The sequence below is a fragment of the Falco rusticolus genome, chromosome 5, assembly GCF_015220075.1.
Source record: "Falco rusticolus isolate bFalRus1 chromosome 5, bFalRus1.pri, whole genome shotgun sequence".
In the NCBI taxonomy this organism is placed as follows: domain Eukaryota; kingdom Metazoa; phylum Chordata; class Aves; order Falconiformes; family Falconidae; genus Falco; species Falco rusticolus.
This window is the reverse complement of record NC_051191.1, coordinates 60,560,449-60,578,446: the sequence shown is the minus strand read 5'-3', so window position 1 is coordinate 60,578,446 and position 17,998 is coordinate 60,560,449. Positions and strand designations below refer to the sequence as shown.

Genomic DNA, 17,998 nt, shown 5'->3' with positions numbered 1-17,998 from the left:
GCCCAGTGCGTGAGGCTGGCCAGGCAGCCGTGCAGCTCTGCACCTTGCTGCATGCGGGTGCTCTGGCAAGGTCTCCCACACAGCTGCTTACTCACATTTAGACATTTAACACCATTAATCATAACAACGTGCTGTTTTCTTTATGTGTGTAAGTATGCAAGAGTTTCTTTGATAAGTAAAAAACCTACTTTGAAATAGTTTCATTTTGACATTGAAAAGAGTAAATTCAGTTGAACTGCCTTGAAATACAGTGTTTGTCTGTCACAAATACTCCCGGTGAAAGGAGCTGGAGAAGGCAGGGGAAGAACAGACAGACCTCACAGTTCCTTACCAAGGGTTGATATAAGGTGGAGCAATACTGTGGCGGAAGCACAGGAAGCTGTAAGATCCTCCACAAGATCGGGGCTCATACTAAAGAAAGCAGTTGTTTTGAGTAAACTTACTCATAGAACCTGCATTAGAGAGCCAATGCCAAAACATGCAATTTTTTCCCTTGGTAACTGTGAAGGAGACTCAAAATAGAGAGCCAGACACAGCTTTCATTGTCAGAAGTGTTCATATGATGTCTAGGATCAAAATGTACAAGAAGAATTTCAGCCACACCTTAACTGTTGATGTTCTTTTTTAAATCAGGTTAATTGGTGGTCTTGAGTCTTTCACTGCACTTAGGGTCTCTCCCCAGAGGGGATTTTCCTTAACTGCAAGGACTCGCTCTACCACACTGTACTGGAAACAATGTGGGCAAAGGATTTCTCCTGCAGTAAAAGCATTTCAGTGAGCACGTTGATGAGGAATGCCTGGTACTTAAATATAGGGAAATCTATAGCTGACAGCCTGGAACAGAGAGCGATGTAACAAGGCAACTTAAAAAAAAGAAAAAGAAAAAAGGAAAAAAAAGCAAACTGCAAACATGTGTAAAGCATAAGGCAAGAAAAAGAGAACAGGGAAAGAATGGCATGGATCCTGTGGCAAAGTGACCAGTGGTGAGCTGTCATGCCCAAAGCCACAGGATGAGGCCCGCAGCATTTATTACTCACTGGAAGTCATTTTTCAAGTCAAGGAGCAATACTTCTCCAACATAAATGAAAAATTCCAGTCAGCAGAGGGTAACCAAAGTCCTTTTAAAACAAAAGTATCATTGAAGAGGGACTAATAAATCACCTGGTGACTGGATTTTTTCATTTGCAGTGCAGAACTCCTCTCTCAAACCCTGTGTCAAGCCCATCCCTGTAGTATTAGCAAAGCACTTCAGGATGTGTTTATCTTTACTTGGTACAAACTTCAGAGGGACCCAAGCACTTTGAATTGGGAGCAAGCACTTGGGCTGGGCGTTTTGACTGTGCTGGTGGGAGAGTTAGCTGCTAGCCTGAGCCCCCAATCCCCCTTTGCCTCTGTAAACCATAGTAAATCACTGCTGCTGCTTTCTGGATGCAGACTGGAAGAGAGGGAAGGAAAGAAGCTTCTTTGGGCTTCTCTGCCCAAATATGTACTAAACCCCACTCCTGAGCACAGGCCTTGGTGCAAACAGTTTAGACGTGAGGGCAATTTGGGCTCACACTCCAGATGCAGTTGTACCCTCTGAAACCCCCTTCCCTTCTGCAGGCGATGGTATTGAGGCCAGCTGGTTTCACTGGAGAACGTGGCGATGTACATTTGTGTGTTGCATTCTTGATTCCTTTTTGTAGGAATCAAGTACAGATTGCTAGCCTCAGCCATCCTGAGACAAACTTATCTCCAAATTTTGTCCAGGAAATGTTGAAATCAGGGCTGTATTAACCACCTGGCTGGTTCTAAATAGTTCAGACAAAAATGCAAACACTGAACTTCACTTCCTACAGTGCATCTTTTTTTAGTTTGCTTCTCTTTTGCCAACACAAGAAAGCACACCTAGTCCTGAATTTGGATTGTGCAGTGAAGATTGCAAGCACTTAGATTTATTTCATTGCTCTTCAGGAGGAGGATAACTTTTTGTTATGGTGACATGACAGAAATTGAAAGGAACAATAAAGAGCACCCCAAAACCTCTTTTTAATAGACATGCTTCTTTTTATAGTTCAAACACTTTCACAAACAGGGTTTTAGCTATGTGCAACCATTTGAAACAGCAGCTCTGTTACTGAATTAATTTTATAGGTGAAGTAGTAAAATATATCGGTTCTAATGAATGCGAAATAGCAAACCTAAGGAAAGTGAAGAGCTTTGTGAAGGCAAGTGAAGACAGATCAGGATCCAAACAACATAGTAGGACTCTTGGATAGATTAAGCCTTTACTCCAGCTGTTTGAGGTTTGGGGAAGACCTTCACATGCACAAGAGCTGCATCACTGAGCTGCGATAAGCAGAGTCAGCATGCATGCTGCAAGGGGCATGACCCTCAGACATTAATATGAGACACATACTTCTCTGCTAAAAGTATTTACAGAGCTTTCACTACAACAGCAAGATTACATGCCAGTAGTGATCCCCCAAACCAGATGAACAAATGAATGGAAGCTGAATGCAGCCCCTCATCCCACCCTTGGTGATTCTTGTGGACTTTAGTAAAAATACACTAATTCTGGAGAGTTCAAACATGCGACTTCTGTCTTGCATTATGGAGCTGCCAGAACTTCTGGAACTCTTAGCTGCAATGCTTAAAGTCCTTGATCTTCCGTGACCTGAACCAAAAACTATTTTTGAGGGTTGTATTTAACAAAAAATACCACTGCCTATTGCCAACTGCATTGTAAGTATTTCCTATCCATACTGAAAGCATGGACAGAAGAAATAAAAGATTCCTTGCCTTTGAAAAAGTTATAAACTAATAAAGCTCCCCAAACCCTGGAAAATATGAAATGGGGCTGGAGGCTGGAAAGCAGCAGGTACCTATTCTATTTGGTCCTTGCAAATTTTGCTTTGTAACTGAATGCTTCGCTTTCCCTTATCCCATCCCACACAAAACTCATCCAATGACTATGGATATCAACAGAGAAGGATCTATCCGTCTCCATGGGCCTCAGATCATACTGCATGAAAGATGTGATCCTACAGAAGACAGGGAGGGGAAAGCACAAAACCACCTAAAAGTTAATATTCTAAAGTTACAGGTGCGGTGGTTACCACCAGCCACCTGGACCAGTTGACCTCTCTGCTGTGTGCCACGTTGCTTTAGTACACCTCGTCTTTGTCCTTCTGCTGTCTTTGGTTGATCGGCTCCTTTGGGCACGTAGTCTCTTATGTGACTGTACAGTGGAGGGAGGGAACAGTGACACAAAGAACCAAGGTAGCTTGCACCCTCACTTGCTACAGCTCTACAGCTTAATTCTTCCCAATGTCGTTACAGGATAACCCAGAAGTGCATGTGTGTGACAATACACGATGTCCTGGCCTGACTTCATCCAGGAAGGTTCCCCTGAACCCAAGGGAGGCCATGAGGGGTCATCCTGCTGTCTGTGCAGTTGCTGTGGCTTTAAAACCCCAGTGACTCGGGGAAGAGGTACAGGGCTTTTTCCAGTTGTGCCACCAACCTGCAGTCACTGGAAGGCTGTGACATTTTTCTGGGATGCTGTAATGCAGTTTGATCACTGAACGCATTCAAGTACAGAGGTATTTTTCATGGGTCTAAGAGGTTATTATCACCTCAGTTAATTATCTGCAAGGATTCAGGCTCCAGCAAATGTTAATTATCCTTCCATCAATCTCATGTTCATGAAAGCTTAGTAGGGCTATTTTTAGCAATACAAATATCTCCTTCCTGAATGGAAAAGCTGTTCTTTTTCTTGCATATCTTATTTTTAAATGTTAAGCACATTAGACAGAACTGGGTTTCTTTCCCTCTCTTAGAAACTGTGCTGAGAATGTGTAATACTTAATGAAAGTGCTAAGAACAATACCGTCTTCAGAGCCGAATGTATGATGGTAGAAGTCTGGTATGGGGAAAAGGCAAAAATTATCAGAATGGAGTGTTTGAAGTCCACATTTAGTCCTACAAAATATGCCATTGGGAGAGCAGTTTGGTGCCCAGAGCATTCCAGCAGACAGGTGCCTAAATAAGTCTTCTCATCCAGCACCCGTTAGGATAGGGTTTGAACATCTGGGCAATGGCGTTACATACATGACATAGGAATAACAACAGCTTCATTCACACAGGGCGCTACATGCAGATCTGTCGATGTCCCTTTTCTTTCTGGCTGAGGGTTGTGATGGAATGTCTGAAGGCATAAACTAAACATGTACTAGTGTAGCTGTTCTGCCTGAAATTCCAGGCAGCTGGAAACAATAGCATCGAGAAATCTGTCCCTCAGTTAGGTGTTTACTCTGGAGCTTAATGATGAGTGTTGGGCTGTCTATACCATTAATGTTTGCAATCTTTTGAACAGAAATAGCTAGTAAATATGTCCCGAGGCCTAGCTTGCTTCCCCAACACCATAAACCATATTTGTTTAAACCATAAAACTTACAAGCCAGTACTACCTCCTTTGATAATATTCTTACGTTGCTGTGTCCGGACCCCAAGAAGGACTACAAAAATGAAAGGCTCGCTCAGTATGGGAAGACCTGTCAGCTATTAGGTATTCCCGTAAACAGCCATGATGCACTCGAAGGAAAAGAGAGGATTTTTGGAGCTTTAGGTATTAGAAATCATTGGTGAGTATATTACACATTTTCCATGTGGCTTTGGGCGGAGTGCTTTGGCCCTGATTCTGTACCATCAAAGGAAAGGAGAGTGTAGCTACTGACTTCAGTGGGATCTGGATCAGGACCCTTGTCGTTCTGTAATTTCTGTTTCCCACCTGGTTGGAAATTTTTGTTTAAGACCTCGCTGTTTTCAATGTACAGACCGAGCGGTCCACAGACATTGCCCAAGTGAGGCTTCCCAGGCTGTGCAGCTCGGAGGCAGCCTGCTGCCTGCCCTTCCTGGGTCTCTGGCTCCCAGGCAGGCCACCTCGCAGGCTGGATCCCACCTCCTCGCACAGAGCGTTTTGGGTTTCCAGGCCAGGGAGGTACTTGGCAGGAAGGGTTTTTGGCCTGAGCGACACTGAAGTGTGAACTATCCAAACACACTCTGGGAACTGCAATATTTTGTTTTTCCTGCCACTAACAATGATGTCAACTCACTTGTTTAGGTAGTGTCTTTTGCAGTGCTCTCTCCACACAGGTGGCTCTGCAGTGGCTTTCGTCTCAAGCCCTGTTTTTACTTGTGGCTTCAAATTATCACTGTAAAGCAAATAATACTGAAGCGTCATATTCTGCACCCCCCTGACATGTATACATTGATGGGAAGTTTGGTAAAAAGGAAGAAAGGAGGAGAAAATAAAACATTTTCAGATCTTTGTTTGAAAGTCAAAGCACCAAGAAATAATTTAAAGTTTCAAGGTAACCCTGATTCTTTCTCCATTTGTTATGTTTTCCGTCCTTACTCATAATTCCAGGACTCTATCCCAACCTCAGCCTAAGCAGTATTGACAAGAAAGGATTATCCACAGGAATTTGACATATTTACATCTAGAGAGTGCCAAAGGAAAATTTTTCTGAGTGGAACAAAGCCGGCCTTATATGAACTAGCTTCTTCCTTTAGAATTGTGGATGAACACCAAGGTGGAGCGCAGGAGTTAACTGTGTAATAAGTATTTCATCCGAACTGTTTTTTTCCGAACAGGATAAAATGAGAAATTGCTTCTTTGGCTGTTATTCCTCTCATGGTAAAATTGGAATCACTTGAGAAAAGATTTGTCCTCCGATGCTAAGCTCACCATCTAGATAGTATCCACTTGGAAAAGATTTTGACACGTGTTATTTGTATATCCAAAGCAGCCAAAGGAACACCTGCTCAATAAGCTCCAACATAAAAAAAGCAGAGTTCAGGGATCTCTTTGAGGTCAAGCAGGCTACAACTGTGATGCTGCATTAACTGTGAATAGCTCTGGGTTTTAGTATTTGCATTATAATTGCAGGAACCAACTAGCTCCGCTCTTATAAAGAGAGTTCAGAGTTCCCTTTCTCAGTCCATGAGCAAGCACTGACTCCTGAGAAGATATATACTGTGAGCTTGCAATATGTTGTATGCTGGATATTCTGGAGAGGTTTTGCAGTGTGAGCAAGCAGACAATACTTTTTGCTTTGGTGTCCAAGGCAGAATTGCTGTTTGAGCATCCTAGGTCAGTGTCAGATCAAATGGGTTCTTGGGAAAAGAAAATGGCTTTGCGTGCTGTTGGACCATCTCATGCCAGGATTTACAAATAAGTGTTGATAAAGTCCTGCGTGTAAGTGTTCTGACTCAGCACCTCTGACACGGGTGGCTATCTGTTCACGGCTGGCAGAAGATGACAATGACCAGGACACACAGCAGGGGCAGGGTAGTAGCACCGTGAGAGCACTGTGAGGACCAGTGAGGATTAGCATCTCACAGTGCTAAATATACAGCTGATACTAAGACCAAGACAAAACCAGCCACAGCTTCCCCCTCCCTAAACACCTACAAACTGAGCAGGCGACACAACAGGCCGGGGACCAGTTACTAGCAAAAGGGCTAAACCGGGCAGAGTGAGCAGGAGTCGCTTCTAAAATCAGCCCGGCACCGGCTGGCGGTTTTTCCAGGGGGACGGTGTCATGCAAGGCGGGTACGAAGGAGGGTGCACGAGCCGATGCCGCCGCCGGGCCCGGCGGAGGGAGGTGGGGGCGCAGGCGGGAGGCGCCAGGCGGGACCCCGGCCCGGGCAGCCCGCCGCGAGCCGCCTGCCGCGCCGCCCCGCCGCCACCGGGGGGCGCCCGCCGCCGCCCCCGCCCCGCCCCGCCAGCGGCACGGCGGCAGGTCACCCGGCCGGTGGCGGCGGTACCGGTATCCGTCGCACCTGCGCGGCCGCGCCGCTGCGTGCCCCTGCGGCACCGCCGCCGGTAACGCCTCACCCTCCCCTAGCTGCCGGACGGGCTTGTCCCTGTCGCAGAACAGCCCTCCGGGAAGTCGAGGGTCCTTCATTTCTTTCACGCCTCTTTTCCCTTCCGCCCCCTCTCCACTTTTCTCAAGCCTAAGCAGGCGCGATTGTTCAGTCTCTTCTTTTCCTAGACATTTTACCTCTGATCATCATCATTTTGCTCTTCGAGAGTCTCCCCAGCTCCACCACAGCTCTCCTGGTGCCCCAAACCGAGCAGAGCCCGTCCCTGGCCCCGCTGCGCAGAGCCGAGCGCCCACACCAGGACCTTAGGCTGTGGTGGTGCGTGTCCATCTCAGAAAGCCTTTTCTGCTGTAGTCCTTTAACTTCTCTGCAGCTTTGTTTACACTACGAGCTGAGTTGCACCAAATAAGATGGCAAAAAGACTAAATCACTCATCCATGTGTTAATAAAATTTCTAACATACGCGTTTAGGCCACCAGAAAATTCTTCTTGCTCTTACGCATTGTTCCACTCGAGGCAGCGGTAGAAGCCCTGCTGGGAGAAGTCCCTGCAGCAGCAGCTGCCGCCCAGGATTTATCTCCACCACGTCCCCCAGCGCAGCTCTTTGGGCAAGGCCTTTGCAGTGTGATCAAGTACTCAGGGCCTCAGGGTTAACGGCTTCTCCATTTACAAGATGAGAGCTGCAAACGAATACAAATGTTAATGCACCAGCTCAATCAATACCTCAGCAATCAGGTAGACAGTTTCGGTTTAAGTTTGTTACTATAACAGCGTGTTATTGATAAACGACTAATAACGTGAAAGAAGATTGGCAACAGAGACTATGTCTTGCTTGAGACCTTCTCCGCTGCTTTACTGTGAAGTGTTAAGAACAGCGGTAAAGAGCAGCACTAGGACTGGATGTGCTCTGTGAGCATTTATGAGGGAATTAGGAAGTGTTTGTGTTTGATGAAATTGTCAAGCCAAATATAAAAGCTGAACCTCCAGTCCGCCAAAGGATCCTTGTCATTATGCCTGCCTCCAACCATATCACTATTACAGAAAACTATTATTCTTATTAAGTGAAATAAGTAATTTCAACAGCTTGCTATAAAAATTTAAGATACTGGAAGCGTAACTAGTAATTCTTCATTTAATCTTTGAGTTCAAATGTGGCCCAGCTGCACTGCTGTAGCCTCTTTAAGTTTTCTCATCATGCAGCTACTACCCTTTAAAGCCAGCATGCTCACAGCCAGCTTGTTGTCAACAGGTTATATTGAATCTCTTTTTCATGGAAAGGCTTGTGTGCTCACCTGTTTTGTTACATAAGTAATCTAGTAACAGGGATTACCTACTTCTATGAATTTGGCCTCAGGAATTGCTAGCACATCATGATGCCCATACTCTAGAACACCCTTTCCCAAACTTTCAAAAGCCAGGCATCCATCATGAAGATAGTATCAGTTTATGGGCCTTGAAATCCAGCATTCAAAGCTATGCAAAAGCAGCAGCCACTTTGGAAAGATTATGTAGGTTCATACTGTACATTATTTCTGTTCTACGTGCTTTAGGCATTGAGAAAGTCTTACCAAGGCATTGCTGGCAGTGTCTGACATAGCATTCATTCATTACATAAATGAAGTATTTCACACCTCACAACTATCGTCTTGGACTCCTGAGCCTGGTGTCAGCACAGCTGCATTGACCCGACTCAAATCCTATTTTCAAGAGTTGGTCCGTAACTGCCACAGGAAGGAGTGCCTCCATGTTCCCCTGCGAAGGCTGAGCCCAAGTGCAGGGCTGGGTTACAGCTGGTCCTTCCCCCAAGGCCCTTCCTCTACCCCACTGGCAGCACCCCAGGAAATGCAACGTCAAGTAAGCAGCAATCAGAAAAAGGTGCAAAGAATATTCCAAATGTTTATTATGTATTAAAAATACCGCAAATAAGCCATACAGTTCATTTCACAGTAACCTAAACAACATTGTTCAAAATTTGAGAAGTCAACAAAGAACAGTGCAGTTCCAACAGTGACAACAGTGACCTTAATGCCGTGGGTCCCTCTTTCTTTGCCAGCAATTCTTCCCTGTTTACAGTGGGTACAACACTAGACATGGTTTGGGATCTTATTTACCTAGGAGAACTCCTTTTCATCTGTGCTGTTCCCACAAGCACACCACTTCTGGGAGGTGCTGTTTTTAGGAATTCTTCTTCTAACATAGCCAAGGATCTGGCTAGTGCAGGCTGAGGTGGGCATGATGTCCATAACCTATTTGCAAGCTACCTGTGTGCAGACTCCTTTACCAGATCTTTGGATAAAGTTCAAAAGTAAGCTTGAAAAGGAGGGATATTAGAAATCCTTTCCAAAAAGACAGAAAACCAAGAAAGTTCCATGAGAAAGTGGTTTTAAAATGAAAATCTAGAGAATTATGGTACTTTTTCCTCACTCTCAGCCAGTTCCTAGAAGGATCCTTTGCTACCAATGCCCCAGGCAGACACCCAGTGACAACAATGGTGAGAAGAATCAGGCACCAAGTCCCGAATATGTAACAAGACTTCAGGTCACTGTCACCTGTGTGAAAACTTGGAAATGTATACATCTTAGAAGCAATTCTGCTGATTTCATGGTGGTTTTCCCCCTTGTGTGTTTTGGAGTGTACTATTACCATCAGCATGCTTGCTACACATGGAACACAAGAGGTACGGTTTTAGTCCTTCTCCTTCCTCATTCAAATTCGTTGTCGTTTTTACAGAAAATCCTGTATCACAGACAAATTAGGCCTTTCCAGGAAAGACACAACTTCATCATGTAAACAGTCCAAAAATACAACACAAATATTACTGTACCCTCTTGAAATCAATCCCATCCTTCAGGTGTCCCTTCTAAGCACTGATCTTCTGCACCAGCAGCTCGGGATACTGGCAAAGGCAGCTGTGACCAGAAAGAATGAATCTCTCCAGCCATGTAGCAGAACACCTCTCTCAGGTCTTAGCCCCAAGCAATGCCACTTACCTCAAACCTTCCTTTCAGGGGGTGCAGCTAGCCCCTTGTTAGCTCTGTGGTACAGATTAAGGACTCACGAAATACACTACACCTCAGCTGATGCCTGGTAAACTGACTCCATGGCTGAGTCCCAAACTGCAGAAACGGATGAGTTGCTTCAAACCCGGTCCACACTTAAGTTTACAAACTTACTGGTCAAACCAGTTCAAGATAGGGATGTAGTTTTGTTCATTTGTTTCCTAAACTAAAACATACCAGTAAAATTCTCAGTGTGTACAGCAGTATGTTTTTTGTACCAGAACAGCTGTAGCCCTTCCGTGTGGGCTATCTAGTGTCATAGTGTGAAACACCTTCATGCCATTAAATATGTGCCCATGCTAACAAGGCTGTAGTGCCTTAGTTATACCACCACAGTTACAGCGGTACAACTTTTTAATAGAGAAGACGAGCCCTTAGAAACTCAACCCCCAACTAAACTCATGTCTTCTTAAAACAATTTAAAACAAACAAACACAAAACCACCAAAAAAACACTACACAAAAGAGAAATAAAGGAAATAAGCAGAACTGTCTCTATTATTAAAGTATTCTTATTCTCTTTGGAGGTATCAAATTGCTTTTAAAAAGAGTAAAAAACTGGGCATACAAAAGCCATTCTCCTTAATCCATTATTTGCACAAGGAGCACCGCTGCCTAAACTTTTTCATGTATTTTTTCTACTTTCACAAACAACCTTTCCAGATCATTCCTCAGGTCATCTATTGAGCTCTTCACAGATTCCAAGCTGTTCTCATTATTTTCAATTTTCACTGAGTAGGAAACTAAACTATCCACTGCAGTTCTTATCATTTTCAAATCGGAATCAACCTGGCTGACAGAAGATCTCAGTTCATCTACAGAGCCTTCCACAGAAGAAAATTTTTCAAGATAGCCTTGAGAAGGTCCTTGACCCGTTTGAAGACTCCCTTGATCTAACAAAGTACTAATTTGCTTCTGGACATCCTGAAGAGCACCAGCAGATGGCAGGTCACTGATGCTTCTCCTCAAGTTTTCCACGTCATTGTACAACGAAGTCTGTGATTCACCAAGATTTTTCAGAATGTCTGTGACTGAAGTTATGTCCATATCTGAGATTCCCTGAAAAGCAGTAACGCTTTGCTCTAGGGTGCTGAGCTTATTCTCATACTCTGCCTCCTTCGAAAGGAAAGATTGCAACTTTTCACTGTTTTCAGCAGCAACAGAAGTTAGAGATTCCAGGCTGTCTTCTATGTGCCTCAATCGAGACTCCAGTCCTTCACTGTTCTTCCCAAAAGTTTCTAACGCTTTTCTGAAGAGTTCATTTTCTTCCCATTTGTTGAGGTCAGCTTTAACTTGCAGTAAATCTTCATCGAGTCTTTTAATGTCACTAGGGAGCTGCATGATAGAATCCTCAGCTCTCAGAACTTTCTCTTGTAAAGCTTTTAATGAAAGGTGTTCAGTATCCGCAGCCTCTTTGAATTTCTCATGTTCTTGTTTGAGGTTGACTAGCTCTTTCACTTCAGTATACACATCAGACTCCATGGAGTCTATTGTACTCTTCAAGGTCTCTATGTCCTTTTCTTTGGTTTTCATGGATGCTTGCATCTCATCAAAAGCATCTTTTAGCACCTTAATTTCATGTTTATAGACATCTGCCTCTTCCAGTGAATCAACCTTTGCTTTCATACTGTTGATTTCATCTTGGCTCCTTTGCTGGACTTCAGTGAATACAGCAATGTTATCGTTTATAGACTTGGTTAGCTCTGTTAGTCTCTCTTCCACTGTGTTTTCCAGAGATGTGAAGTCTCGTTCCCTTGCATCCTTCACCATGTGGATGCCATCAGACAAGTCTTTCAAAATTTCATTTTGCAGCTTCTGAAGCACTTCACTGATCCTGTTTATTTCACTCTCCCCTTGTTTAACAGCCTTCTCGGTAACCTCCTGCTTCTGCTGAGTAATTTTCATCATGGATTCAAATTCTCCAAATGTGGCTTGAAGGGAACGCACCTAAAACAGAAATCCACATGTTTAATACTTAAAACTTCATCCTTACCTACATCCTCACCTTTTGTGGCTAAAATCCTTATGGCTCTTGTAACCATATGAAATTATCTGGTCACCCTGCAATCCTTCATGCTCCACACCTGAGGTGACCCTATGACATACAGATACAGGAGGCACAAAAAGCCCAGCATCTAGAGCCTTACAGCTCTATAGATACATCCATCTTCTGCTGAGGATCCTTGGCCTCACTGACCTGCCACAGATGATCCAGAAAATCCATGGAAGTGAAAATCAAACTCAGATCTCCAGAGTTTGCATCCAGACCCCTGAGCCATTTCCCCCCTATACGACTGCTGGTCATACAGGCCACAAGTCCATGAAGGAGGAAAGGGATGGGTAAAAAAAAACCTAAAGAACATCTGGCATCAGTTTCTGAATACAGAAAAGCTGGGATTAGACTATAGCAGGCAGTAAGACCCAAGGCCAATTCCTGAACATGAAAGAAGTTCACAGGAGACAAGAAAGAGTAATGGGAAAAATTAGGGGGAAAGGGGAGCTGGGAATGGCTGGGGAATGGGAGCTGTAATCATGACACTTTGCTGCTCTTAGACACCAATGGAGACACAGCTTTCTTCTTAACTACTTTTTAAGATAAAAAAAATAGAAATGCTTTAAGGCTTTAAATACTTAGTACCTCATTATTCACGCATGAGAACACCCACATGCTCTTAGTGAACAGGGGTACATGTATGTACTCAGGCAGCGAACAAAGCCATAGCAGCTGCCAAGGGGACTGACTTGCATCTGTCTCAGGTTAATGCAGAAAGCTGTTACCACTGGATCAGGTATGCTATTAAGCTTCCCAAGTACAAAAACTGTCTTTACAGTTGGGTTTAGCTGTAGCAAGAGCGAAAAGGTCAAGGGGTGAGTGGCTGCCACATTCATTTACTCTTGCATTTAAAGGTAAGATCCAGGCCAGGGAAGCACGCATTACTTAATTTTGAGGCCAAGCAGAGTATCAGTCTCAGGACTGTGAAGAAGGCTCTGTGTGGGGGGGGGGTTTGTGTTTTTTTAAACTTTGTAAAGCAGTGTAAGCACTCCCACTAGCTGCAACAGGAATCCATCACGTAGAAAATACCTCAAGGCTTTGGCAGGATGGCAAGTGCTGAGTAATGCATCTCGCCTTCCCTCACGCTACTCCTTGTGTCTGAGTGGTACATTAATCAGTCATGCCACATGGGTTACCATGTTTAATGATTAGATATACAGCTGGAGGGGTGGTTTTATTTTATAAATAGAAGGAAGTATATTTTATATGTTCTTAGAAAGAAATATACAGAGCTTCTTTTCTTTTTAACTGAAGGAGGCTCTACCAGTTCCCAGTCAGACTCTAAGCCTAGAAATTATTTTCAAAAGACCTAACAGACTTACTGACTAGAAATTCAGTTATTCATATGTATTTTTGTAAGACTAAATCCTGGCCAAATCCTCCCTGGTCTTCACGGAAGTCTACACTGTGTAAGGATTGCAGAGTTTGGCCATGAGACTTACTCTTGCCTCAATAGATCCCCACAGTTTTAAGAATGCTCATAAAGATGACTTATTTTTCCCCCTTCTGTAAAAAGGTTTGTAATGACTTTATGTCCCCTATACTTGTATTCTCTAGTGTTCACATACGAAACTAGAAATGAGCTAAAGGGTGGGGAGGAAGCAGGTGATACTGCCATACATATTGCAGCAGGGCACCAGCCATGATATTGACTTACCAATCCCATTTTCATTACATCTTAGCTGTTATTCACTCTGATTTTCTCCACACAGACAGCTTTTTCTGTATCGCTATAAACAGACTTCGGAAATCTAGAAGACATATACAGGGAAGTTCTTCTCCCCCTCTTATGAAAATGTATTTTCTTTGACACATTCCAACCAAATCACCAAATTTGTATTTGCAACTAAGCATCTTCAATTGTTAGTCTATGAAAAGGCATCAGAAATGGCTAGGAGAAGTGTGCAAAGGGCCAGGTCTCTGCTGCTATGTTTGACAGAGATAGATCCCACCCCTCTGCAGTGGAAGTACCTTACACCTGCTCCTCCACTGCATTCAGGCAATGCCTATGATGTTAACTTGAAGCTATTTTCCTATACTTCCAGCTAGGCCAGCCACTTGAAGACCGGAGAGCTGTGACATAATAAAAATGGACTGGGGTCTTCAAATTAGACCAGCTTCTAGTCTGATCTGTCCTAACCAAGTGCCACTGGGGCCCAAAGCAAAACCCTTGCACAACAAGGGTAAAATTCACAACTTCAAAGTAGTAGTTCATATTCACTACACAGTTGATTTGTGTGTGCACCTATGTGCAAGTTTGCCTGTTCAGTGTTCATGGCTGGCAAGGTTTGAAACCATTGCCCTTGAAAGGTTTACCATCATAAATAGCACATAAAAATATATCTATTGCTAACAACTATGTCTTCTCTAAGTGGTCATGCTATCTTGTGTTTAACCACGGAACAACTTTGGCCTCTCTGAGGATCGTTCTATATTAAAGACCAAACTTACGTATCATCTCCTTTCTCTTCCTATTGCTGATGTGTAAAGCAGATGAGCTTATATAACACACACTCCTGACAGGAGCTCTCTGCAGTAAAAGACTGAAGGGCAAAGCCAGTTCCGCACAGCAGCCTGCGCTGATGGCCCTCTGTAAGTACCATGCAGGACCCTGCACTTCCATAAAGCAATGAAATACAGCCTGGTCTCCTCTTCCTCAAGTATATTCTTCGTAAAGACAACACAAACCACAGCAAGCAAAGCTTTCAAGGGTTACACCGAAACTATGTGTGATCTCTTTCCCCCACCTTCCATTCTTGCACTACTTTATGTCTAACATCAGCCATCTGCTATACGCAAATAAAGTTTCAGTTCTCCTTGAAACCAACTGTTTATAAACTTCTGTTATATACCTGTACCCTAGAATACATAACACCTGCTTAGGATTTTCTGCAATGACATGGAGATGGGAGACAGCAAATTGTACCCATACCTATGCTTGGAAGGGCTTATACATTGCTCATACACCTGGGTTCTATACTCCTCTATTGTAAATTTAGGTCCTGCATGCCCTGTGACTGCAATTTCTTCTTTCCTACAAAGAGTCTGTAAAAATGCCTTAAAAACTAGGAAAAAAACACAACTCTTGCTAGTTCAAATCATGCCCCAGCCATCAGTGAATAAAACCCCCCAGGACTTAAAATCAGGTTCAGAAACAACACGATAGCCCTGGATTTTACAACCCCTTTCCCCTCTCATGTGAGTTTTCTTTTTCTTCTTTGTTGTAAGGGAGGGGAAACACTGAGACTGATCCTACAAACTCCACGTGTGCAGGCTGCCGCGCTTCTGGGATCACCACAGAACAGCCAGAGGATCTCTGCCAGCGCACATCCCACCATCCTGTCCCCCCACTGCCGGCCTGGGCCCGAGCTTGCAGGGAATACAGGGAATCTGCATGGCACGCTGTGCAGAAAGCCGTCAAGCTGAGACAAGAATTTCCTTTCCTTTGATACGACTCAGTTGTAACTTTACATACTGCTTTCCAACCTATTTACCTATACCCTAGACAGGAACTTGATTATGTTGATGATATGCCTCACAGATGTCATTTTTAAAGGGTTTAGGTACTCTAAGCCATATCCAGATGGACAGTGCTGTTTCTGAAACTCTAGCTCAGGGGCTAATAAGGCCAGAGTGAAAAAAATGAGGAAAATTAGCATTTCTTTCACTTCACTTGAGCTACACCCTTTGCCAACAACTTCACAGCTCTTCTGCGATCCTGGACTGCTGTGGACACTCTCGTTCCCTTGGCCGGAGGCAGCAGCAGGAATGTGGAGGGCAGCACACGGCAGGATCACCGTTTCTGGCACGGTCTTTGCTGTTTGCTGAAGCTGGCACGTTTCGGTTTTTAGAGCACACGGGGATGTTGAGGCAGGTTGCTGCCACATTCCAGATGTGCTGCCACACCAACTCCCTCTGCACGCACATCTGACCACTCGACGTGTCGACAAAGAGCAGCCCACCGGCCACACTCGGTTTGAAAAGATTTGCGGGAGTCGAAGACGTAAAATTACCGCCAGCAAGCTCTCGAAACTGCAGGTCTGCACTGCTGCCAACACGTAAGCGTGCTGACTGCATTACATAAAATGGCTTCGCGCCCAAGCCCTGGAAGAGCGAACCAGGCAAGGAGCGGCTGCGGCCGCCGCTGCCGGCTGTCCCGGGGTCCGCCCCGCCCCGCCCCGCCCGGCCCCGCTCGGCGCTCCCTGCCAGGGATTTCTCGCTTTACCGTGGCCACGTCTGCAGGCGCGCGGCAAAGCGCGGCCCAGGCTCGGTTTGTCCCTGTAACGCCGCGGAAGCATCATTCACGGAGCGAGAGGCGGCAGGCGGCAATGGGACGCGCTTGCTTTCCCGCAAGCCGGGCTATCCGAGAGCTGCGCGGCTGCTTATTTAAAGGGGTTAACACCCCCCGTTACTCCCCAAGCAATTGTTGGCCCCCGCCCCCCCAAGCAATGCCGAGTCCCTGACGGTCCCCGCGCCCCTGCTCGCCCTCCCGCCCGCTGCCGGCGCCGCCACCGCGGAGCGGCCCTGCGGGTCACCCCGCCCGCCCCCGGCGGTGCCCGGCGCCGCGCTACCTTCTGCACCACGGCGTCCAGGGTGGCGGCCAGCTCCTGCCGCTGCCGGCCGGAGGCCTCTCTCTCCCGGGCGCTGCGCCCGACCTCCTCCCGCAGCTGCCGCACGTACCAGCCGGCGGGCAGCGCGGCGCCCAGCACTACCGCGGCGCCCAGCAGCAGCGCCCAGCCGCGGCGGGGGCCAGCGCCGGAGCGGCCCCCCCCGGCCCCCGCGGCGGCCCTGCCGCCCCGGCCGTGCGCCGCCGCCGCCGACTTCTTCGCCGCCGCCTCCTCGGCGCCGCCGGCCTGCGCGCCCCTCTCGTTGGTGGCGGCGGCGGCGGCGGGCGGGCTGCCCCCCTTAGGGCCCCGGTGCTTGGCGGCCGACATGGCGGGACGCCGCCGCCGTCGTGCGCGGAGCGTGAGCAGCGGGAGCGGGCGAGGGAGGGCGGGATGGAGGGAGGGCGGCGGCGCCGGCGGCCCGGGCAGCGCCGCGCTCTCCGCCCCGCCCCGGCCCCCGCCCCGGGGAGCCGCCACGCACACGGGGACGGCCCCGGTCCCTCCCGGGGGGAGCCGCCACGCACACGGGCTCGGCCCCGTCCCGGAGGAGGCAACGGGTGGGGGAGGGCGGGCAGCCCCCGCCCGGCCCCGGGCTGACAGACCCTCTCCCGGCCGGGGCAGCCTCGGCCACGGCTGCCCGCGGGACCCGGCCCGGGGGTCTCAGGACGGGGTGGGCCGGGCCTTCCCCCCTCGCAGCCCCGGCGCTCAGGTGTCCCCGCGCCCAGCCCGGTCCCGCTGCTGGTTTTCAGTTCTGGTGGCAGAGCGCGGCGGGCTCCTGCCTCCTGCAACTTCTGCTTTGCTTGTGATTCCGGCTGAAACGACTGCAGCAAGCTCCAAGAGCAAAGCGTGGGGAAAAAGTTGTTGCCTGCACACAGAACCGCTCCGCTCTGCTTTTAGTGCCTCTAGAGCAGAGACTTGGCACCAGGCTGGTCCCTCGGGCACACAGCAGTGCCTCTGGGTTTCACAGACCGCTTTGTCCGAGCACGCTCGGTCGGGGCTGGGAGCTCAGCACCGAAATTCCCGGTGGAGCCTTCGCACTCCGGGCATGCTCTTTTGCCTCACCACGTCGGCATGAGCCCGCTGCCTTCATCTTCCCAACAGAGCATGTCCCGGCACAGTTCAGGAAAGGCTGAGCCGGCCTTCCCTGCCGTCGGCTCCAGCTAGGGCCTGCCCGGCTGCGCAACGCAGACCCGTCGTTTGATCTTCGTGCTCTCAATTTTTCTCCTGCTAGTAAGAAGGCAGATTAGAAGGAGGTGGGAGCTGACTGATTTGGATATGCCAGCAAGAAAAGGAGAGTGGGGAAGGAGGGAGCAAGGCAGATCAAAGAGGTAATTTCTTAATCACTGATGGCTTACAGGGAAGGATTTTTTCTAACACGTAAAGTTGTCCACACATGCACAGTGCAAGGCCAAA

General features: G+C 47.1%; 1 protein-coding gene across 1 annotated transcript; it reads right to left on the bottom strand.

Moving 5' to 3' along the window:
- Positions 1-8,746: 8,746 nt before the first annotated feature.
- On the bottom strand, positions 8,747-17,010 carry CKAP4 (cytoskeleton associated protein 4). Its single transcript, XM_037389533.1, has 2 exons — positions 16,553-17,010; positions 8,747-11,875 (listed from the first exon to the last, which is right to left on the bottom strand). Exons 1-2 carry the CDS (start codon positions 16,913-16,915, stop codon positions 10,544-10,546), a joined length of 1,695 nt encoding a protein of 564 aa, XP_037245430.1. The 5' UTR covers positions 16,916-17,010; the 3' UTR covers positions 8,747-10,543.
- Between the last annotated feature and the right edge of the window lie 988 nt (positions 17,011-17,998).

Coding starts and splice junctions, on each gene's coding strand:
- CKAP4 (XM_037389533.1), bottom strand. CDS start 16,915: ATGTCGGCCGCCAAGCACCGGGGCCCTAAGGGGGGCAGCCCGCCCGCC. Junction 11,876..16,552: donor TGGACGCCGTGGTGCAGAAG/GTAGCGCGGCGC, acceptor TTTCTGTTTTAG/GTGCGTTCCCTTCAAGCCAC.